The 24,378-nt window shown below is 41.3% G+C and overlaps 1 protein-coding gene across 5 annotated transcripts in view; it reads right to left on the bottom strand.

The window, feature by feature from the left end:
• The window catches only part of MTUS1 (microtubule associated scaffold protein 1), a 185,784-nt gene that overhangs the window by 118,788 nt on the left and 42,618 nt on the right, over nt 1–24,378 (bottom strand). For 4 of the 5 annotated variants that reach the window (XM_043546155.1, XM_037897680.2, XM_043546157.1 and 1 more), the window contains 3 exons: nt 7,974–8,141; nt 4,674–4,808; nt 320–424 (listed from right to left, as the gene is read on the bottom strand). In XM_043546155.1, the coding sequence (XP_043402090.1) occupies nt 320–424; nt 4,674–4,808; nt 7,974–8,141 (408 nt within the window). Of the gene's footprint in view, nt 1–319; nt 425–4,673; nt 4,809–6,398; nt 6,625–7,973; nt 8,142–24,378 lie in introns of those variants that run through there. The other variant, XM_043546159.1, reaches the window with a different exon arrangement.

The following is a 24,378-nucleotide window of genomic DNA, read 5'->3' as shown; positions in this document are numbered from 1 at the left end:
AGTAAGCATTATTCCAATCCTGCTTATAAAACATTTGTTTTTATACATACAAATTTAAATGTAGATAAAAAAGTGATATTACAGGCCCTTTAATCTTTTTTCCAGAAAATGAAAGGTTAGTATTTCACTCTGATGACAAAAAAAGGAATTAGGTATTTTTGTATTGGGAACAGATTTGTGAAATCCATCTCCACTTTCAACGTTTCAGGTACAGCTGAAGCTCTGCTAGAACTGGCAATCTTGAGCATTTAAAAATTGAACAGCAAAGCTCTCACTAAAGAAAGGGAAGACTGCAAAGTGTAAATGAGAAAGACTTTACCCAATGGCTGGTTGCCTCTTGGCTCACTGGTTTTCCTTGCTGGAAGAAATGGTCCAGCTGATTTTGGTATACATTGGTTCGGTGAACCAGACTTGTTCTTTGTTCCTAAAAAACCAAAGACTTAGATTAGGTTTTTAAATTTAAAAAACTAGATCAGTTATAAGAACTTGTCCAATTTAAGAAAATAACTTAAGGTTAATGATCATTTAAAACCCTGAACTTAAAAAAAAAAAAAAAAAAGAGTTAAAGAATTAACATGCAGTTAAAGAGGAAATTGATTCTGAACTATAGTCTCCTTTAGAAAGATTTTTAAAATGGCAGAACAATGACTTAGATGAATAAAAACTACTTTAAGTCAATTTTCTTTATTGAAAATTGAGAATGGAAAAAATAAGATACTTTTAATAGTTTTAAGTTAATAAGCAGTGTTAGTAAACGCATTTTCAGATGTATTCCAAAATTCAATTTACCTTTTATTACATCTAAATATAGAAGTTGCAAAAAAAAAAAAAAAAAAAAAAAAAAAAAAAAAAAAGCAGCAAAGTACAACCTCAGGGCCCCTGCCTTTTATAGTTACAAGTTATTTTATAGCTTGTCATCCTGTCAAAGCGTTAAATCGCTTCTGTTATTCAGTGTTTTAAATCCAATTTTTCTCTGTTGTGGTTTTCATGAAATTCTCTTCTTACTTCCCCTATCCCTATCTCCAATTCCTACTTTTCACTGAAATACAAAAATGTGCAACACCACCACTCCTGACTTAGACATGTCCGAGTTCAGTAACCTCTTAGCCCTAAATGTGCCTGACAAACATTATAGCAGTAAGTATTTCGGAGAAAGCTTTTCTGCCATCTCCACTTCATTTTGGCCAGTGAATGAAGCTGCTACTCCATTCAGACCATGTATGGCAGCAGTTCAGCTGCTATACTGTACAAAGGAAGATTTAAGAAAAACCGGCACCTGGACATATGCATTCTATGGTTCTAAACAGCACTAATAAGCTTGTCAGCTGATGGAGAAGTCCTACATACACTCACTTAAGGGTATGTCTATGCTGCAGCTAGAAGGTGTGATTGCTAGATCTGGTAGACACACGCTCTAGGTCCACTTGAGCTAGCGCACTAAAATAGAAGTGTAGCTGCAGCACCACAGGCTGTTACCCCAAATACATACTTACAATCTCTGATGGGGTTGTATTCTCGTGGCTAGCCCGCTGTGGCCACACTGCTATTTTTAGCACCCTAGCTCAAAGAGCGCTAGAATGTAGGTCTCTAAGGGAGCTGGGAATTACATCTCCCAGCTGCAGTGCAGACACTGCATACGTGGAGAGGAACCAGAATGAAACGTTTAACAAGAACTGGGAGATGGTGTTTAAAATAAACTACTTGCAGTAGCAGAGGTTATAGCACAAGTACCCAATCTCTGCCAAAAGGAAAACTCTGATTTCTCCTTAGCCGGTAAGAGGCATTAGAAATGAGGACAGCAGAAGGAGCTAGTGTCTGGTAGAGGAGTTTCTGGACTCCCGTTGGAAAGCGGGGCAGTAACATCTGACGAGGGCAGGCTATGTATCTCAGACACTTGTACCGTACTCAATGATTGCGCATTCTCTCCATGGTCCCCTCACCCTTGGAAGGGTTAGACAGTAACTACCTTTCCTCAAGCTCCCTCTCCTCTGTGGGTTGAGTAGGGCGGGGTCAAACTGAAGCTGCATAATATGCGACAGTAGATTTTGCATTGAGAACTCTCTTCTAATGTTATCATGGAAGCCGAGTCCGAATGAGCTCTCCCCTGACATCTAGTGGTGAGCTGTGGAAAAGGACTTCAGAAGCTGATCTCGTTTGCATGAGCACACCCACCCTGCCTACATGCTCAGCATGATGGGATTGCTTGCCCAAATGGTCATTTTTGGCTGGTGTGGGATCCCCAGTCTCCTTGTTATTGGGGAAGGAGTAATAAAGGATTGTTATCCTTGCTATGTGAATCAAGGACAGCAGAACTGTTCTTGGCATTACCCAATTGAGGGACCCACCCGCACCTGAATGGAAGTTGCTAGTCAGGGGACATGGATTCCAAAGCCCAGTGAGTTGAGAGAAGGCGGGCACAGGTACTTGTACCTGGTGGTATGAGCCTTGCCTAAGGGCCCCAGACATCATTTGACTGTTCCTCTCTCTACTGTTTAATAACAGAGCTAGTTTAGACTCAATTGAGAGTTGTTACAGGCTGCAGAGCTGAAGTCACAGATACCTAGGTCTAAGTATTAGACTTGCTTTTGGACAGAGTCTCTGATGCAAGAGACTGCCCAATGTGCACCAGCAGTGAGGATCTCCCACTAACAGTTGAAATCACTGAGAGCTGTGTTAAGGGGGAAGGCCCCGAAGACATCTTGGTGCAGGCACCAGGCAGAGAGTGCCAGAGCAGAGCCCCACCGAGAGGGGCGGTGAGTGAGTGCCCGAGCAGTGGGGCAAGTAAGGTGTCTTCTCTTCCCCTATCCCCCACCCCACATCCAGGGTGGCAGTTGAACTCTGCAAATACACCTCTGAACTCTGGGTCTGCACTGTCGAAGGACAGCAACTGTGAGTGGGGTGCAGAGAAGGGACAGGCATGTTAAAGGGACTTTTGGGTTGCTGGACTTAAGAACCTGAGGGGAAAAGGACACTGCCCAGCTTACTGGGTGGTGGGTCTTTTGCTCATGGTTTGTTTATAAACCCTGTTTGCAGTTTCCCCAAATTAATGCCGCATTATTTCCTTCCTTTTGTTAAAAGTTTTTTGCTACACTCAGACTTTGTGCTTGCGAGAGGGGAAGTATTGCCTCTTAGAGGCGCCCAGGGGGTGGTGTGCAATTGTCCCAGGTCACTGAGTGGGGGCTTAAGCTGGTTTTGTGCTGTATTGGTGAAAAGGAATCCCTAGATACCGAACCCGGCCCTTGTTACTGCCAACTCTGATTGGCAGAAGGGTTACAATCACCTAAAATTAATTTGGGGAGGAGCATTTTAAAAAAAGCTCTAAAATGGAAAGTCAAGGTTTCCTTCCCTATTTTACATTCATACTTATTCTTCATCCTGGTCAAGTCTTAAACGCAGCATTTTTATGAGTGGGGATGGGAATGCACAGATTCCATAGCCAGAAGTGATCACTGTGATTATCTAGTCTGACCTGTATAGCGTAGGCCATAGAACTTCCCCAAAAAAATTCCTAGAGAAGATTGGATGTTTTATAGAAGATCTGCATTTAAAAATGGTCAGTGATGGAGAATCCACCATGACCCTTGGTAAATTGTTCCAAGGACTTATCATTTTCACTGTTAAACATTTACGCCTTATTTCCAATCTGAATTTGTCTAGCTTGGGAAGCAGTAAGGATATACCCCTACCCTGTATCATCAAGTGTTCATGTGAACAGTGTATTGACTGGCTATGGTCTCTTGAGGCCATACTTGGAATATGTCCACACAGCAAAGAAAATCCCACATCTGGACTGTACCCAGTGACTCAGGCTTGCACTGCGGGGCTGTTTCATTGCAGTGTAGACTTCCAGGCTCAGGCTGGAGCCCAGGCTCTGGGACCCCGCCTCAGCCATATCATCCCAGAGCCTAGACGTCTGCACAACAATGCAAACAGCCCCGTGAGCCCGATCCAGACACAGGTCTCTCTTTGCTTTGTAGAAATACTCTTGTTCTCTTTGCCCACTTGAGGACAGGAACTCCTTTTATACACATTTCTTGCCTTACCCCTGCTCTTTCATGTTGTGCTCTGTTACCAGGTAACAAGTCGGGTGAAGACAGCCACCCAGATAGACCATCTCCTCCCTTCTATTTTGATTTACTTAACCATTGGCAAGTGCCCTTTTCCACCTCCATCTCCAATAGATACCAAACAGTAATACTTCAAACTTAGGCTTAATGCAAAAGAAACAAAAACAACAACCCACACTTTAATGGCAAACTTTCAGCAACATTAAGGAAGAATAATATTGAATGTATGGGTTTTGTTACAGTCATATGTGGCAACTGTTTGGTATAATTGAATATGAGGTCAGATCACATTTTCTGTTAGAGTCTGATGAAGGTGCTGAGAGTTACTACTTTTCAATATCTGTTGGAAATGGAAGTAGTCTTTTAAGGGAATTCTGGAGCACAAGCAACGACAGCAGAAGTAATATATTTTTGGCCATCTTAATGCAACGTGAACAGCTGGAAATAACACACCATCACGTCATCAGCCAGTTTTCCACAAAACTACCAACAAGTGTTTCTTGGACTACTGCTGGCAAGTCACTGCTTTGGGAAACAGTAATGTAAAACAATGTAAGCTAGTAAAGAATTACTTTAGCTTCATTATGTACAAAAAGATTCAGATACCTTTTGGAGTGGATTTTAAGGAGTACACTCTAGGTCTGGGCACTGGCTTCAAAGAGATGGATCCAGAAATGCCATTTTGACAGGTAGCTTTTGAAGGCCATTCTCCATTCTTGATGATGATTGTGGCACTTGTAGCTATTGCAAAAAATCATATGGAGAGAGAGAGAGAGTTGGAGAATTAGCCTATCACATTTAGCTAGATGTTTTATAAAAACTAAGTCTCATGTGTAAGTTACTGATGGTCCTATTTCCTATACCTTTAATCAGCAACATTTTATAATATAATCACAAATAGCTGAGTACAAGCTTCTGTATTTCCATATTGTCTACACGGATAAATTGGCACAAAGCTTTGTCTGATATTCACCAAGATTAATCTCATTGTATGCATTTCAAAGCCCAAGTTTTGCAGCTTTGGTTTGTTCACAGAGTACAAGTCAGGCATGTGCAAAAAATGTATATACACTTTAGACATTTGAGCCCATTGTTCAGACTAACGAGTTATAGTAGTCTGATTACACTCCTGAGAATTTCATAGTTATCCAAGTATTACGCAAAAATAATTTTGCTGTTATATCAAACTTCCATCAGTGAGACACCCCCAAATTGTTCTATATACAGTAATAGGAGATGTAAAATAGCCCCACCAAGTTACTGAACAGCATCGTTCAAGTCAAGCCAAGGTGAAAGCAGACTGGTTTTTATTCCTATGGCTCAAGGTGAATTGCTGAGATCAGCATCTTACTGCTGAAATTCTACATCTTTCTTCATTTCCTTTGCATGCAATTACTCCTATACAAGGAAAAAATAGCACTTGGAATTCATACTTGCAAGCCTTATGATTTACACACTTGTGTTCTCAATCTTTATTTACATCATAATACAATTTACCATGTGCACACTACACAATTGCTAAATAAAGGTCAGGGTACTGCAATTCTCATTTTTCAATCCTCAACCACATTTAATAGTGCAAATAATTAACTCACATGCAAATTATGCTTTTCTTTTTTATTATACACAATTACGTTATGCCAAAATTTCACACACACAGACTTTCCTTAGAAGAGAGTCATAAAACTGAAGTGCTCATTAGACTCAAAGGCAGCATGTTACTATCATAGGAAATTTAACCCTTTAAGAGAAATCACAACAAAGGACTGAGCAGGCAGCAACAGGAAGGTTATATTTCATGAAGTTATTTTTACAGAAAAAAAATCAACTAATCTTAAATATCAAGCTAAATCATTTGTCAGTTTAATGTTAAACAGAACGATATTATCCTAGGTTTTACATTACACTATGTTTACTGAAGTATCCCATCTTGACACTCGAATGTCCCAGTAATCTGATAGTCAAGAATTTTAGATTTTACCAATTACGATTTTATTTTGATGTCATTGTCTAATGAACTATCACATAAGGACAAGAAATACTCTGTATGCCTCTAGAAAAAAGTAAAATTGTACTGATTCTCTCTACAAGATGGTTCAAAAAGTCAGCAAAAAATTGCACTGCACAGAAAATATTAATCACATGTAATCCAGACATGATTACAATCGCAAAAACATTGAAGTCAAGGTTTAGTTTGAAAATTTTCTGTAAATTTATTAATTTAAATTAAGCATTGTCCTTGGAAACTAGCAAATTAAATCATTTAATTTGATACATTTACCAACTTTAACAAAAAACCAAACATGCTTTTATTTAAAGAAGGCTAATGACCTACTTCTTTTCCCAGTAAACGTGGCTAACAAAGGAATAATAAAAAAGCTGTAAGATCCCACTACCAGCAAAGTCAATAAGGTAATATCATAGTGGCTTCCTGAATCAGTCCGTGGTGCTAGTGTAGAATTGATGAAAATATGAGGAGAAAAATCAGTTTCTGTACAACTGCGGAGTCCTCCTGGTATAGTCATTTAAAAAGAATCAAAGCAAGCTTAAAGCCAGAAAGACTGCAGCCATGTTCACCCTCTCATATTCCTCATGCTTGCTCTTAGTGAATTAGAGTGGAAAGAATTGTAAGCTTCAAGGCAGAGGACAAACACAGATTAAACCAGCTAGCAAATCACACTAAGAAAGAGTCATCGGTTTGGATGCTTAATCTGAAAGGAATACATCTCTTTGTTATGAAGCGATGAACCTTTCTTTGTTAGGAGAGAGAGCACAAAGCGTTTACAACCTCCTTCGGAATTTCAGTCATGGTACTAAAAATTGAACACCAAAAGTCAACATGGCTGTCAGGGCAACAGAACCATTCTGATTATAGAAGAAATGTGTTGCAAATTTTAATACAAAAAAAATACGTATTCCTTTCAGCTCGTGGTAGGTTTTTATTTTCAGGGGAAAAGAAAAAAAGCAGGAACAATCAGGACAACTCAGTGAAAGAAATATGTACTATGAATCATCTTCAATTCAGGATTTTTTTTTAAGTAGTTTAGCATAAAAGGAACTTCCTTCCCCAACCCCAAAGATAGAATAGGACAATATAATAGTAAGATGAGATTTGAATTTAAATTTAAATAGCTTTAACGTTAGAATCACTTTCCCTATCTATGGGTTAATTTATGTTGCTTTTTGCTGGTTTTTCATTCTGTAACATTCCTGCAACTGATATACAAGAGTTTTCATTAGTTTATCCACTGTTTAAGACCATAAACAATATGTAATTTAGACTGATCATTTTATCAAGAATTCATTCTTTTTACATTTAAATTGTACACCCAAACGTACTGATTATATTTACTTTAGTTTAGTAATTTGAAACTGTATATTTCAGAACTTTCAAGCAAGAAAGCAATTAAATGTTAAAGTCTCATCTGTATAGTACACTTCATTAAGAACACACCAGGATAACATATGAATTATAGTTCACCAAAAAATGGGTAAAAAGGGGCTGTGTTGCACTGTTCTCAGTGTTACAACAGGCATCCAATTCACAACGCTCAAACTTTCTGAACTTATTACACCATGAACAAAAAGCCCTTTCAAGGAAAGCATTGTGCTCAGTAATGCCAGGAAGTTTTGGAATGCACCAAGAGAGCATAGAAAGTTGTTGTGTTTTTTTTTGTTTGTTTGTTTGTTTTTAAGAAGTTCATTTTTGCTAAGTCAGGCACCAAGTCTCAAGACACTTCAACTGAAAAGACTACAGGATGAAAGGCAAAATTCCTAAGGGCCAAAACTAGTAATCCTTAGCTAGGCAATAATCCCATTCAAATAAATTTTTGTCAGCTAAGGATTGAAGGATTTGGTCGTGGAGAACAACTGTTAACAGCAGAGAACTCGGACAAAGATACTTACAATTATTACTGCAAGTACTTTGCTCACTCTGGGTACTACTGATTGAAGAGATGCTAGGAGTTCTCCGAATGGGTACTTTTGATTTAGTTAGTGATTTGCCAGAACTGGTCCAAGATGCTAGAGATGTTTTCATGGAGGCAGGCTTCCCTCTGGAAGAAGTTTCCACTCCTGTTAATTTAAGAGAGAAAGAGATAGAACTTTAAAGGGACGCCTACTGCTGCTACAGATATAAGGATAAAGTCTGGCCCAAATAAGAAAGGCATATTTTATTATATATAAATAAAAATAATTTTATGCCACATATATCATTTAAAGGAGTGCAGTAAAAACAACACCTTAAACGTTTAAGTCCAAGATTTGACTTACCATAAGACTGTTTTAATACAATGTCAAAAGTATCCAGTTTCATCTGTGCACTTTGGATAGAATGATCAAAATAGGATCGGCCCAGATTCCACAAATCAGTGCTTCTGTGCAAGCGCCTGACTTGGGAAAGTCAAAATCCATCTTGCAAGGACAAAACATGTTACAGTTCTCTATACTGGCAATTCTAAATACTACCTCTAGCTCAAAAGACACTCAGATTCTTTCCTGTTTTTGAAACCATAAATGATCAGAAAATATTTCCATGCCGATGGCTGAAGCCTAACGTATGCTGATTTTCATATGAGGGACAAATAGCACCAGTATGCAATTTCTTTTGCAAAGTAAATTGAGCCATATGCGAGTAGAACAAGCACAAGCAATGAACAAGAACAGCAAGTTCTACTATATTTCAAACGATAGCTTAAAAGACTTTTGGGTCTGCAAGATTGGATAAATAGATTCTCAGAACTTTGTTGCCATTCAGTTATACTGGCACAAGGATGTTTTTGCATAATTTACCATGTCCTATCAATTGAAGCTTGTAAACAGAAGTGACAAAAGTGAAAAGTATTAAATATACCTCCATTCTATCTCAAATAGGTTATTATGGTCACTTTCAGATGACATTTACTGGAGTAGTAATCAACAGGACAACTTTACTATTTAAGCCAGAGAATCTGCAATTGAATATGTTTAGCCAAATGGATTTACAGCTCCATTCCAGGAAAACTGTACTAACATGCATTAGGATTAAAATAAAGGATTATGACCGCAGGAGAAATTATGTATATCAGAATTTTCTTGTTCCCATAATTTTAATTGAAAAATGGTATATTAAACTATCACTGGATTGTCATTTGCCAGCTCTGATTAATGCCACTTTACATCTGATTTCAGGTGCTGAGCTTTCCAAATCACCTTGTAACAGGACAAGTAAGGTAAGCTTTTTATACGTAAACAAAACAACAGGAGTGAGAAGATTAAATACTATTTTAGAAGAAGTGCAGAGATACAGGCCTCTGGATATTATGATCACTAAAGTTTTACCTGAATTCCTTTCCTCTGGATGTAATCTCTTCTTAGGCATGTTTTGTTTTAGACAGAACATGCAATGTTAAAATACAGCACATCAGTTTCACCAAGAAAAAAAAGGACTTCCCCTTTCTCCTTATCCACTTGCCATGACCACATAATTCAGATTAACACCATGTATGAGACCCACAAGATAGTTTAGTTGCCATATGATTAAACAAGGTATTTAAATTACTTCAGTTTATTCCATATTGGTTTTCATATAGGTATGTCAACAGTCCCCCTCTCACTCTTGGGCATGAGGGATTAAGTGACATTGTAAATACGTAAGATTTGTATGATGATCATAAAAGCTTTAGGCTGTCTTATAAAGTAGGACACTACATGGAGATTTAGGAAGGAAGATGCTTCATGACTTCATATGCATCTTGGCATAAATGAATACACTTCTCAACACCAGATGGTGCTGTAAGATTATGTCCATAAAGTTTCAAGCCAAAAAGAAACAATTCATTGCGTTTTAGGCAATGCTGGCCTGTTTAATACTAAAAATTAAGTGTAGGTAAAGTAATTAGTTAGTTTACTATTGAACTACACAAAAGAGCAGTTATAAATGCTCTTATATATGTTCCACTTGTATATGCAAGTTACAAATGTGTAGCAGGACCTCATTAAGTCACCCTGATCATTAAGATGCATTGCAGATTACTGAATTTTGCAAATTAGATGAGTGACACAACAGGTGTGCCAAAAAAGAAACCCTTTACCAAGTGCTGTTTTACTACTTATTTTGACATGTTAAGTGTACATTTTGTAAGAGTAACTGATCTGAGTAAAATGTCACTACATCACTCTAGTTTTAAATCTGAGACCTGGTAAAGAGCCAGGTTTGTGTGATTTTTTCTGGTTTGCAAGTTATTGCAACAAGGTAATGAAGTACTTAAGCAAGCATAGAAACATTTAGAATCCATTCTTGAGTGTTTGGATCTTTTGTGGGAGTTTCCATGACACCAGAAACCTCTGTCTGGTACGAATTGCGATTGGTGTAAATTAAAACAAATGAAGCTAAACAGCTCCCAAACGGAGAAAATTTAAAGCCACAAAGCAACCTCTACCAACTTTTTTCTGAAGAGGGTCAAGAATAATTTTTACTTTATAGAATGACTTGCTCTAATTGATCTAGTAAATGATTTTTTTTTTTTTTTTTAAATATACGACTCCTCTTCCACAGTCTACATTAGACTCTTGGCAAAGTAAGAATACCACAGAACTTCCAGAATCAGGTAGTATAGAAACAGTACAAGCTGAATTTGCATTATTTTCACGTTCATTAGAAGCTGTATTTGTTCAGTTAGCCACCTGTTATACACTATGTATCAAGAATGGTGTGCCTGCCAGGCACTGAGGGGGATCTTGCTGGGTTCATCTTTGGAAGCAAAAGGACAGGCCGATTCATTCTTTCCATGAACTTCCACCCTAGAGATCTGGAAGCTGAGTGTGAGAAAGACTTCCAGAAACCCTGCTTGAACAGCCAGAGGTGAAAGTAAGCCGGTATGCCCCGGTACCGCATACCGGCAAGAGCTGGTGCACCGTACCGGGGTGGATCGGCTTCCCCAAGCGCAATTTAAAGGGCCTGCGGCTCCCAGCAGCAGCTGGAGCCCCCAGCCCTTTAAATTGCTGCCAGAGCCCCGCTGCCGGAGCCCTGGGGTAGCGGCGGCAGGGCTGGAGCGGCAGCGGTGGTCGAGCCCTGGGCCCTTTAAACCATCCCCTGCTGGAGCCCCGCCACTGCTTCCCCAGGGCTCCAGAAGGTTCTGGGGACGATTTAAAGGGCCTAGGGTGGTAGTGGTGGCCGGAGCCCTGCTGCCGGAGCCCTGGGGAAGTGGTGGCGGGGCTCCAGGGACTATTTAAAGTGCCCAGGGCTCCAGCCGCTGCTACCGCCCAGGGCCCTTTAAACTGCTGCCAGAGGCCCCGGCTGCCACTGTTACCCCGGGGAGGGGGAAGGAGGCACTTGCTGGTACAAGGTGGGCCGGGGCTGGCTCTGACCTCCCCCAACCCCGCCCCTTCTGCCTGAGACCCCGCCCCCTTCTGGGGACCAGAGCCAGCCCCATCCCAGCCCCATACCAGTAAGTCCCTAGACTTACTTTCACCTCTGTGAACAGCACATCCTGAATTTAACATCTGAAAATATCTCCAGATCCCTTCATTTGTTTTCAAAGCTCAAAAGTCTTGAGAATGCAGTGGATTTATAACAAAAGTCATTTTGAGAATTAACATACGAACATAGCCAGTTCAATGGTGCTGAGTTCCCAGCTCTGGAAACGTCAAGTACAGGTCCTGTTCATAGGTGACCCATGTTCTTCTTTGGTTCCCTAGAGATCAGTGCTCTCTTGGAAAATATTCGTAAGAGTGACTAACGAACACCAAACTGCAGTTTTAGAAAAATTAATTTAGGGAGGAAATCTCCAAGTGGCAGTAGCCTGAGATCACTAAGTAGCTAATTCCAAGAAGAAACCATAAAAACCAGGTATCACCTGTAAATTGGAAAAAGAGTTCCTTCCTCTAATTTACAAACTTAAGAGCAGAATGATAAATGCTATGAAAAAACTGAATAATTACATCTCAAAATATTTCCTGGATTAGTTCCTACACTCTGGAATGTGGTTAATTCAGCCACTTCACCTTGTGGCTAAAAAAGTATTAACATACCTCTTCCAGAGGGGGAATATGGTATTTGGTTCAAAGCACAGGATGGAGTCATGAGACCTTTGTTTTATTCTCAGCTCTGCTGCAGATTTCTACTGGAAACTGAAATCATTTAATCTTAATTCAGTTTTCCAGCTGTAGAATACTTATCTAACTTCCAAGAACATTCTGAAGCTACACTGAGCTCCTAGTTTGAAGGCAGTATAAAAATGCAAAGTATTTCCTCAGTATCATCATAACTAACCTTTTGCTCAGTATTTTTATTCCTCTCACCTGGAGAATCATCTCAAGTTGACATACCATCTCAAGTAGGGGGGAGGGATAGCTCAGTGGTTTGAGCATTGGCCTGCTAAACCCAGGGTTCTGAGTTCAATCCTTGAGGGGGCCATTTAAGGATCTGGGGCAAAAATTGGGGATTGGTCCTGCTTTGAGCAGGCAGTTGGACTAGATCAGTGGTTCTCAAAGCCGGTCTGCCGCTTGTTCAGGAAAAGCCCCTGGCGGGCCGGACCAGTTTGTTTACCTGCCGCGTCTGCACGTTCGGCCAATTGCGGCTCGCACTGGCCGCAGTTCGCTGCTCCAGGCCAATGGGGGCTGTGGGAAGGGCAGCCAGCATGTCCCTTGGCCTGCGCCATTTTCCGCAGCCCCCATTGGCCTGGAGCGATGAACCGCGGCCAGTGGGAGCCGCGATCAGCCGAACCTGCGGACACGGCAGGTAAACAAACCGGTCCGGCCCGCCAGGGGCTTTCCCTGAACAAGCGGTGGATCACCTTTGGGAACCATTGGACTAGATGACCTCCTGAGGTCCCTTCCAACCCTGATATTCTATGTTTCTATGATATTAACTTACTTGAATTTTCATTAAAATCCTAGAGCTTCCTCGACTACATACTACAAGTGCATTCTAAAGTGCTTATATGCCCCCTCTCTTATGCTGGTATCGGAAACACCTCCCAGCCATTTATCGTTTATCCTCAGAAGGCCCCTTGTAAAAGAAAAAGAGGTACCCCCAAAGGGAACAAATGCACTGAGAAGTTCACTTACCAAAATTCACAAAGGAAGTCTGTGACAACTACCAATTCAATCCAAATCTCCCATGCTTAAAAATATAAACATCTCAATTCCCTCATGTTACTACAGTTGTTTGTTATATTTTAACAGCACCCCATATATGTGCTGAAGCCTCCCAATACTGGTAAGACAGGATCCTTGCCCCTCGAAGTTAGACCAATTTCAGATATGACATAAGATCAGGGAACAAAAAGGAGGAGCCTCATTAAGATTATACCGTTAATTAGCAAACTCTAGTGCATAGCATGAGGGAACAGGGTTTTTTTTTACATGAGAACTCTATATAGAATTAAGTAGAAGGCTTAATTAACAAGTTTCTTGTAGGCATAATGAAGTGGAACTTCAAGAGATATTTAAAAAGGATAGTAGTGACTTTACAAACCAGATCAGAAAAAGGGCGTTCCTTAGATAGGGAACAGCACAGAAAAGAGTCCCAAGACTATTGAGAGAGAAACAGGCAGATATGGCATATTCGCTAGTATCATTGGAAGAACAGCATGGCCAGTCAGAAGACACTAGGCCAGATATAGAATAAGCAGTGTTATAAAGAATAAAAGCAGTCACCCATCCTGTCAGTGTAATAAGCCTGAATCCATTATTTATTCTAGTTACTGTAGTGTCGAGTGAGAAATACTGCATTCCTCATCCCTGGAGTAATGAGTTGGCTACTGCTTAGAACTTTAACCAAAAAAAAACAAAACAAAAAACCAGTATGTAATAACTACATAGTGTCAAGTAGGTTAAAAGTACCTCTTGTACCAGAATGAAAAACATTCACATAACAATGTTCATTTATCAAGACTTGCTAAGCTCAAACTTCATGATCTAAACCAAAAAGTCAACCTCACTTGTGTCTTGAGCAGATCATCATGGGCTAAAATAACTTTAAAAGCTTCTTGATGCTGACATTGGAACTTCCTGTACTACAGAAGCCTTCCTGGGAAAATATGCTTGAGACAAAAAAATCAAGTAGTCAGAAGTTAGATTGTCTCTCACCAGATCTGCGCCTCCATCCTCCCCACATAAAATCTTAATTTAAACATTTCCTCTGTAAAACCTATACAATCCCAGCCCTCATCAAAAAGTGACAGGAAGAAAGATACTCGGTACCAACATACTTCCACATCGATTAGAGACCTGTGTTTATAATTCTGCTTTTCATGCTTTACTGTCAACTGAACACTAGGATTAAAGGTAGATTCCAATTCTGAGGGTAAAGCATCATTTACCAAAGCCATATTTAAATATTTGAGGTTTAGGACTGATTGAAAAGCTTCCACAATTCATGGAGCTTTGTGACATGCAGGAATACAAGCCTTGTGGCTTTTCCCAGCTGGAAATTTGGGTAGATTAAGTGCACAAAGGAAGATGGTTGGGAATGTTTCTCTTAGAACTGCAGAGAAAAACTCAAACATGAAAAAGAACCAGTTCTGAATCTTGACAGTTTTACACCTCTAAGATTACGGCTGGGATTCCTGGATTTTTTTTTTTTTTTTTAAATGAAAGTGAAAAAAAATAGTTGTCCCTATCTGGAAGGGTTAAAACTTGTTCAATAATTTTAAGAGGATATTTTGAATTTTAGAGACATGACAAAATGTATCTACTTTTAATCTGTAGGAGAAGGCAGTTTTGGCCATTTTAAAATGAATGCAGTCCTTAACTGTTTTCTCTAATATGAGACATTTTCAGCAGATGTCAAGAGTATTAAGTAAATCATGGGAAATTATGCACAAAGGCATTGTTCCCAGCAGACTCATCTTTAAAAATATTTTTGTCATCGTGTGTAGTTGCTCTGATAAGCACTATAAAAACAGAGGCAGGATTAACAAATTTCAGACAACTAGTTGAGAATTCCAAGGATTGTTCTACTAAGTCTACTAGTAGACTGTGCTACAGTCTAGCTCAGCTAGCTTTCTGAAATTTATTAATCCTATCTGCTTTTATAGTGCTTATCAGAGCAACTACACACAAAGAACAGATGAGCTTAAACAAACGTTTAAGTCCCACTATCAATGAAGTGTTACCAGACATTTATTTTTCAAAATATTTCTCTTCCATTTGTGGGTCTAACAAAGTAGAGTGGCAAACTATTGAGGGAAAATATTTAAACTATCAATTCACAAACATCTGTCAAATATACTAAACAAGGAAATAAAAATGTAGACAAGTTGTCATTATGATAGTCTGGGGTATTACTAATAATAGCGTTGAGAGTTCTCAGACAAGTGAGTTATGTTGTTGCTGTTCCTTTAAGTACTTCTTTTTACATAGGGCTCTGGATCTCAACCCGTCGCAGTACACAGAGGTCTTCCAGGGGATACATCAACTCATCTAGATATTTGCCTAGCTTTACAACAGGCTACATAAAAAGCACTAGCGAAATCAGAACTAAAATTTCATACGACTTGTTTATAGTGCTCTATGTTCTATACAGTAAAATGTAAGTACAATATTTATGTTCCAATTTATTTTATAATATGGTAAAAATGAGAAAGTAAGCAATTTCAGTTAGTGCACTGTGAGACTTTTGTACTTTTAAGTCCGACTTGATAAGCAAGTAGTTTTTAAATGAAGTGAAACTTGGGCTATGCAAGACAAATCAGACTCCTGAAAGAAGTACAGTAGTCTAGAATGGTTGAGACACTGATTGTGGGGATAACATGACTGGAGGCAAAACCCCATTCCATACATGAGATGGCCTTCTATAATATTAGTTCGTTTATCCACAAGTCATTATGAAAATGTTCCTCTTTAGCACAGATTTAGGACCCAGTAGCAGCTCACGCCAAAAATATGGTGGAGCTGTAAGCAGCAGCTTGTGTGTACACAAACACCCTTCCCCCTACAAGTTAATGTTTTCAAAATAAAACTTGTGCATTGTCATGAGTGTTACACAGCAATATTTTGGTAAGCAAGAAGAAAACAGTTTCACTATTCCCTGTCCATCACCTCCCCTTCCAGAATGAACAAGTGGGACAGATCATGATGTGACAAAGCTCTGTCCTTGCCTCCATGGGTCCCGTGTTTCACGGCGGATTTCACTAGCCTCAGAGGCTCACTGTGACCCTCCACGTAACCCTTCTCTCTCCAGAGACAAGGGTCACAGTCTACTGAGCCATTTTCATCATAAGCCAGCGAGGGAGGTGAGGAGAAGTTATCCTTCCTTGCACAGTCTGTTATCTCCCAGTCTCAGTGATTAACCAGGGAGCAAAGGGGGGCAGGGAAGCCCAAGCCCACCCTCTACTCCAGGCTCCAGCCCAGGGACCCTAATAGTATCAGCTATGGTAGCTGACCTTTTAGAAACACATGTACAATTCCCTGGGCTACTTCCCCCACAGCAGCCCTCACTTCCTCAAGCTCCACTTCACCCTTACCTCAGGGCCTCCTTCCTTGTGCCTGATATGGTGTGTACTACTCAGCCCCTCCAACAGCGCAACTTCCTCCCACAGCTCCTGACCTGCGCACCCACCTGACTAACTGGGAAGCTTTTAACTACTTTCAGCCAGTCCCTGATTGGCTTCAGGTGTCCCAATCAACCTAGCATTCTCCCTGCCTTCTGGAAAGTTCTTAATTGGCCCCAGGTGTCTTAATTGACCTGGAGCAGCTGCCATTTCACTTATCCTGGTACCAGGGATTTGTTGAGCCTGGAGCTAATATATCTATCTATCTATCTATCTCCCACTACTTTTCTATAGCCATCTGGCTTTGCCCCATCACAATGAGAACAGTATTATTGTCTCTGCTACCCCCTTACTACCCCCTCAGTTCCAACCTCACCCTTTATTTCAGAATCTCTTACCATTTTCCTCTATGCTCCACAGCACCAATTCATTCACAACTTCAAGTGACAGTTACTCTCTGCCCAGAACCTTCCAAACCCCTTCAGTTCCCCCCACCCGAGCAGAAACATGCTGTCCGCCCCGCTCCATCCAAGGCGCGGCTCCTTATTTAACCACTTAATAGCTCAGAAATATGCCCCTTGCTCTGAACCCTCATTCACCCAACATTGACAGGCTCAGAACACTCCTTCCCAGCAACCCTCCAGATTTTCCACTTTGCCTCAAAATGCATCAGTAGGGTTGGAGCCACCCCACTGACACAGCTGTACCGGGCCCAGGCAGAGGCAGCAGAATTGTGCCAACAACCCTATGTTTTGCCATTGTGGGGCTGAATTGAAATTGTCCCACAGGGGATTGCATTCCCTACTTCTTTTGTTCCTCTTCCCTCTGCTGCCTGCAGTCTGTGCTGTAGGGCCAGCAGTCCCCGGTATACTCCCGAGGGAGTTGTGCGTGTGCATGCGCACGCACACAAAAAAAATTCTTCGCACAGTATTTTGAAATCCTGCAAATTTTATTTGTCAGAAAGGTGGAGGCTCTAGCATGGGCCACTGGCTGCATAGAGGTGGGAGATCATGCTGCAGCTCCTGCCTGGGATATAAACTCAGCAATGAGGCTGCACCCGAGCCTGACACAGTTCAAGGGCCGTGCTGGGCCTGCCCCTCCACAACAGGTGTGGGTGGGCAGGCTCAGCCCAACAGGATCCACGTGTGGAGGAGTTGGGGGGGAGGGGAAATCCAGATGTGGATTGAGAGGGTTCCATGTGGGGTAATCTGGGTGCAGGTGGCTCAGTGCAGGGATCTAGGTGCAGTAGGGGGGATCTGGGTGCAGGGGCTAGTTGGGGGGTTCCAAATGCAGGAATAATAGGACTCTGCAGTGGGTCTAGGTGCAGGTGAGTGGGAAGATGAGGCTCAGCAGGACGCACTGGGGGGGTCCAGATGCACAGACATTAGGTGAACAGTGGAGCAACGCCCCATACAGTGACCCCTCCCCCTGCAGCTGAGGAGTAATGGGAGCAGGAAGCAGGGGAGGGTGCAGAGCTTCCTGCAGCCAGGGGAGATTTCTGAGGGTGGATCTGACCTAGCCCCCGCTGCTCCATGCAGGGGAAGATGAAGTCCCATCCTCTCCAACCGCCAGCCAAGCCAGGACTAGCAGCTGAGCCCAGCATAGGGTAGGAGCCATAGGTTGGGGTATCCCCAGCACTGTGTCCCCCCGGTTCTCTCCCCCCACATGGTTATTTATCTCTCTGCCGGCTGCTCTAGGCACCCAAAAACCTGGGGAGGGCTGCATGACCACTCTTGGGGCTTCCCTTTGTTTCCCCATCAGAAAGTTATCTTGGCTTCGCTGCAGAAAAATAATATCTGCAGGAGACATGAATTCCACAAGGAGTACTGGTAGCAGCCAGGTGCGCTTCAGCCTCAAGGAGGCTGGCTACAGCTCCACCAGTGGCAACATGTGTTACTGTAGCAACGCCTGCCTACTCCACTTCTGCCAATAGGCAATCATAGGACCTTCGTATTCTGGTTTCTATGCTTTTCTCCCTGTCATCTCACCCTATTTAAACTTTGGCCTCCATACCATGATCCTGCACAATCTTTGCTACAGGGATAAGAAGGCTTCTGAGTATCAGCAGTGCTACACTACAGCCTGGTGCTATTCAGGTTTTTGCAGTGCAGCTGGGCAAGTTTCCAAGCTACGAGATTTGAATAAATCAATGCTGTGACAACAAATAGAACCAGCAATCAGTCCACCGATGCACAGATGTGACAGTTAAATAAAAGTCAACATTTACCTGCAAATATCATATGATAAATAGGACAATCACACTTGATTTTTATCAAGAATAGACAAAAGCAGCCTCATGTAACACTGTTGGAAAGCACTGGTTTTTTAATGGCAAGCACTGTAGGGAGACAAAGGGATTAATGGTATACAAAGAAAGCAGGATAAAGCCAGATGTGACTAGATCCAGTTGAGCTTTTTCCTATTGTTGTCCACATCTATACCCAACATCTGTCTTAACGATTTTCACTCTTCTCTACACACCCAACACTCTTTCCAACAATCCCCTTCCCATGGAGGGGACAGGGAAGGGAGGAAAACACCTCTCCAATCAAAAGATCCTACTTCAGAGCAAATCTAATTGCCAAGCTTCTTTGTATTATGAAGACTTGATAAAGAATTTTTCTTTAAGTCAAAAGACCCATCCCAAATTCTCAAAGTTAGCCAGCTACTCACGCTGCTAGTTTTTAGGAACATTTTGTTCATCAATAGGATTGATGCCTACAGGTAGCATGTAATGTTGTGTACGTACTTTATATTACGGATACAAGTTGTCAAATTTCTGTTTCATTAGACTACATGGTAACTGACTTGGAAAAGCATTCACTGTTGCAGAAAACATAGTCTCTCCCCTTACAATTAGTTCAGGAAGAGGAAAAGAGGTTATTAGTTTGGTCTTCTCAGAGAAAATCCTCAACAAAATTCAAGGTTAATGAGTATGGTTGAGGAATGGTACGAAAATATCCCAGCAAGTCTTTACAAGTTATGATCTAGTACCAAGAAATTGCCCTGCAGGAACTGGTACACACCTTACTCCAAGAGGAAAGTTTTCTCATGGGTATAGATATATTTCAGACAATACATATCTTTGGACTGTTAAAGCCAGTCTCTGCAAGCATTGTTACAACATGCATCCTGCTTCAGGTGCAATGCATTAAAAACAAGAGTGTGCCTTGAAACTAAAAGGACTAGATATGTTGAACCCCATAGTACACAGTTTGTTGTGAATGCCAAAAATGAAACTGCATAGATCGAAGAACGTTTCCCTTAGGAAGCTGGATGTCTAGGTGTATTTATTCCTTTATTCTAGGTTCTGTTGCTAAGGTTATGGATCAAGTTTATCCCAATCCCCCTGCATTAAAACCAGGTCTCCACAGTACTTGGCAAGAAGAAAGGAAGTCTAATCTACCAAATTAATACCAGGCACAGCTTCATGGAGTGACCTACTTTAGCTTTAAGACAATTTGAGACACATGACAAAGAAAGCAATTTTACCATCCATTAACTTTTACCTGTGTTTCCCCTGCTGACAGTTCACTGTCTATTCTAACTGAACCTACCATCTGCAGATCTTACATGGACTCTGGATAACAGTAGTAGTTATCCATTAACACATGAGAGCAGAGTCTGGTTTGGATACACAATGAAAAGTCCTCTAGTCTGTCACTGTAATATACACAGCCAGTGAGATTTCTCCCTCCAGTTGCAGACTTAATACTAATGACTGGTTGCACTCAATCACCTACATTATGCTGAGGTCAGACTGAAAGATCAGAATGTTTCTTTCTAGCCTTTAAGTCTGATTTCCTGACCATTGTGTCCAAATGATGCATTGGCTGATGCAGAGGCTCAGGGCAGTACATTGTTTGAGCACTGACTGAGCTCCAGTAAGCTGCCCAGCAAAGCATTTCTATGGAGAGTGTGACAAAGTTCCTCCTCTGCCTTGGTGGGTCTTGCACTTATTGGCTGATTTGCTCGCCTTGGAGCTTCACAGCAGCCCTCAGTTTGGCCGTTTTCATGAACCCACAGTCCAGGTCGACTCCTCCTGTGTCTGACCAGGAGTTGGGAGGATTTGGGGGGAACCTGGGCCCGCCCTCTACTCCGGGTTCCAGCCCAGGGCGCTGTGGAATGCAGCTGTCTAGAGTGCCTCCTGGAACAGCTGTGCAACAGCTACAACTCCCTGGGCTACTTCCCCATGACCTCCTCCCAACACCTTCTTTATCCTCACCATAGGACCTTCCTCCTGGTGTCTGATAATGCTGGTACTCCTCAGTCCTCCAACAGTCTGCGTTCTCACTCTCAGCTCCGAGTGCCTCTTGCTCCCAGCTCCTCACACGCACACCACAAACTGAACAGAGCTCCTTTTTAAAACCGAGGTGTTCTGATTAGCCTGCCTTAATTGAGTCTAGCAGCTTCTTGATTGGCTGCAGGTGTTCTAATCAGCCTGTCTTAATTGTCTCCAGAAGGTTCCTGATTGTTCTGGAACTGTCCCTGTTACCTTACCCAGGGAAAAGGGACCTACTTAGCCGGGGGCTAATATATCTGCCTTCTATTACTCCCCTGTAGCCATCTAGCCCGACCCTGTCACAAGGGCTGACCAGGAAGTGATCATTAGTCTGACGGAACAGGTTCGTCTGGACTGGTAAAGATGACTTACCAATGTATTGACAAGAAATAAAGCTCCAGGAGGAGTGAATGACCAGGAGGCTTTAAGTCCCTTGCAAGGGCACTCAAAGGACAAAAATTGTCACCTGAACACTTCATACGTATTTAGGTAAAGAACCCTCCAAATACTGAGGAAGATATTTTGTGCCTTGCTTTAGGGCAGAATTTAGGGAAAGAAATAACTTGATTAAATATGGAAAGAGGTAGTCATGCTGATGTGAAAACTATAACAGGTATGGAGAACTGTGAAAAGATATAGCAGAGGAAGGAGCCATGAGTTACCCCACCACCGAGAACGAAGTGACTGCTTCAAGTAACATCACACACAAGGAAAGCATACTGGAGGGCACCAAAGAGAAAAGAGTGCAAAGTCTGCATACAGGGCTTGCTACCCACCGAGCAAAGTCTGAGATAGGCTATAGCCTTTAACAACCAAGCCAAAGTGGGATGAGCCCCCCTACACTTAGCAACCCTAGTGGACTTCAAGAGTTGATGCCTGTCCCAAACAGGAACTAGCTGAAAACACTATTAATGATATCCAGGAGGAACTAGATCAGAAAGCATAGCCTTTGAGTGCCTGGCAAGTTCTACACCAATCCACAGGAACAACCCAAGCATGCATCCGATGAAGTGAGCTGTAGCTCACGAAAGCTTATGCTCAAATAAATTTGTTAGTCTCTAAGGTGCCACAAGTACTCCTTTTCTTTTTGCGGATACAGACTAAGATGGCCGTTACTCTGAAACCAAGTCCTTCAGTAAGGTATGTTGGTGATTATGGGAATTTGGTAGAGTACAGAGGACTCCACTGAAAACAGTTGATGAAACTCCTTCCATAAGCCCGTCCATAAAACAGAGCACCACTGGTCTGGGATGAAGATGGATCTTTAAAGAAGGAGGTTCTGCCTCTCAAAAAGAAGCAAGTGAGAGTTACAGGATCTGCCCATTGCAGTGCATAATCTGGCATTGATCCTTCTGGATTGTCCACATCAGATTTTTAGCAGCGAGCATGTGCAAGCATTTGGGAGGCTGGGGGTGGGAGGGTGGTTTGCATATATGTGAACCCTCTCTGCTAGGCTTCTGAAAACAGCCTGAAAACATGCTTTCAGATCAAAGTACCTGGGAAGTATGTTAGCTTCTTAGTACTTAGTAAAGCCTTGCATAGTACTAAATAATGAGGCAGAACTTGAAAAAAACAAAAAACCTAAGAGGTAATCTGTAGACATAGCTCTGTTCAGACATTAAACACAAGAGGTAAATTAAACATTGTTTGCTGCAAATGGTTTTCCTGGCTCTCGTCATTCAAGCTCTTTACTGTATGGTTCTTTGAAATAAGATTGGCCTCCATGGTTAAAACGGGAAGTATACGTAAACTTTATAGGAAAGACTGGTTACCTGTCACCTTTACCAGTTGTGCATAGGGACAATGGAAACTCAGTTGGTTTCAATTCTATTAGACAAGCCATTCTTTGTACAATAAATGGCATACATTCAGTGATCTAAGACTGCCTTGTAGAGTTACAGCCTAGTTTCTGTTCTAGTTTTAACTATTGGAACTTTTCTAAATTACTCATTCATAGATAAAGAGAAGTGATAAATTAGTTAAAAAGGAAGTATTTTTTGATTATTAATGAATGACTGGGTCAATATTTCAGTTGTCACTTGAAGCTTTCTTGAAATACATTTTTAATAAAGCTGTTTAAAAATATTCACTGTTGTATAGGGAAAGCTATTTGAATAGATGTTAGATTTCATATTAATTTTTCTATTATATCATTAGAGTATGCTGCAGCTGATCAAAGAATCTTACTGTTCTCCTTGGGAAACTATGAAAGGCTGAAAAAAATATTTGCCATAATACTGGGCAAGGGAAGTCAGAAACAAGCTCTATTCACTTGATTCGACCGGTTTTCTCCTTCAAAGGGGCTGTGGAGAAGGATTTTAACATGCTTCACCACATGTATAATTAAGGAGAGCATTTTGTGCTTTTTTAAAATCATAAATTGGGTGGGAGAAAGTCAAGCAAAATGCAGAGCAAGTTTTTCTGGGTTGGGAGTATGCTTTTCAAATTATAGTATATTACAAGTTCAGTCCTTTATGTTCCAACTACCTTTGTAATTAGTTACGTTATCGCAACAAGTAAGATCAACTATGTCACTTACTAGAACCTTCTGGGCTTTTACTGTACACCCGAAGTAGTTGTCTACAACTACCAAGTCTGACTACTCAACTGGAAGACTAACAGAAGGAAGCCCTGAAGAATCAGTCTGAGGCTGAATGGCCAGTAGGCCAACGAATTCGAGCCCCTCATTTCATCAATTCACTCAGTCCCTTTCCTTGCAAATGGAGGATTGTACAAGTTTGTGTTTTGTTCAGTCTAAGCAATGGGGCTCCTATGAAATCCCTCGAGATGAACATGGGGAGTTGTTGAACGGTATCACAAAGTTTTGTATGCGTGGTATCGTAAGTTGTTCTCTCTGGCTTTCACAACTTTCCAATGATTTCAGTTCTATTTTCACTTAGCAAACCTATACATATTTAATCTTAATATCTTTTCCTCACAATATTGCCACACCCTCCTTTGGGCATTCTTTACAGGATGAGATTTGAAGACATTGAATTGGAATATGGCTAAATCAGAGATTTATAGTTGGGATAGAAATCAGGTTTAACCCTAAAAATGGTGCCCCTCCAGTGTCATGAAAACTGTGCTTCGAAGCTGGTGAGAGCTAGTTGTAGATGTAGTTTGTAATCCAGTTCCTCATTCTCGTAAAGCCCTGTTAGGGACTAATGAACCTACAAACTGGTTTTTGCAAATTTACTTATATCATCATGCATCCACGTGAAAGATGCAAATACTGTACAATTCAGACTCATCCAAGTAGCCTCTTGTTTCTACATTAGATTTATGGACACTGAAGATAGAAATCTAGTAGACACGGGCTGTTATATAACCTCTGCCTCCTATTTAGAGGAAAGGAGGATAGGGAAGAAGTTAATTAGGGCCAGAGACTCCTCTAGACCACCTGATCAGGTTTAAATCAGGTCAACAGCAACCTAAAGTGACTGCCCTCCCACATTTTTTCCTGTAGTCCATGAAAACAGAGCAATTTCCTCAGCTTTAATGCACCAGTATCTGCACTGGCAAAAGCCACCACAAGTAACATTTCTGACTA

This window comes from Chelonia mydas, chromosome 4, assembly GCF_015237465.2.
Source record: "Chelonia mydas isolate rCheMyd1 chromosome 4, rCheMyd1.pri.v2, whole genome shotgun sequence".
NCBI lineage: Eukaryota > Metazoa > Chordata > Testudines > Cheloniidae > Chelonia > Chelonia mydas.
The sequence above is the reverse complement of the archived record's forward strand: the minus strand, read 5'-3'. Positions and strand labels throughout refer to the sequence as shown.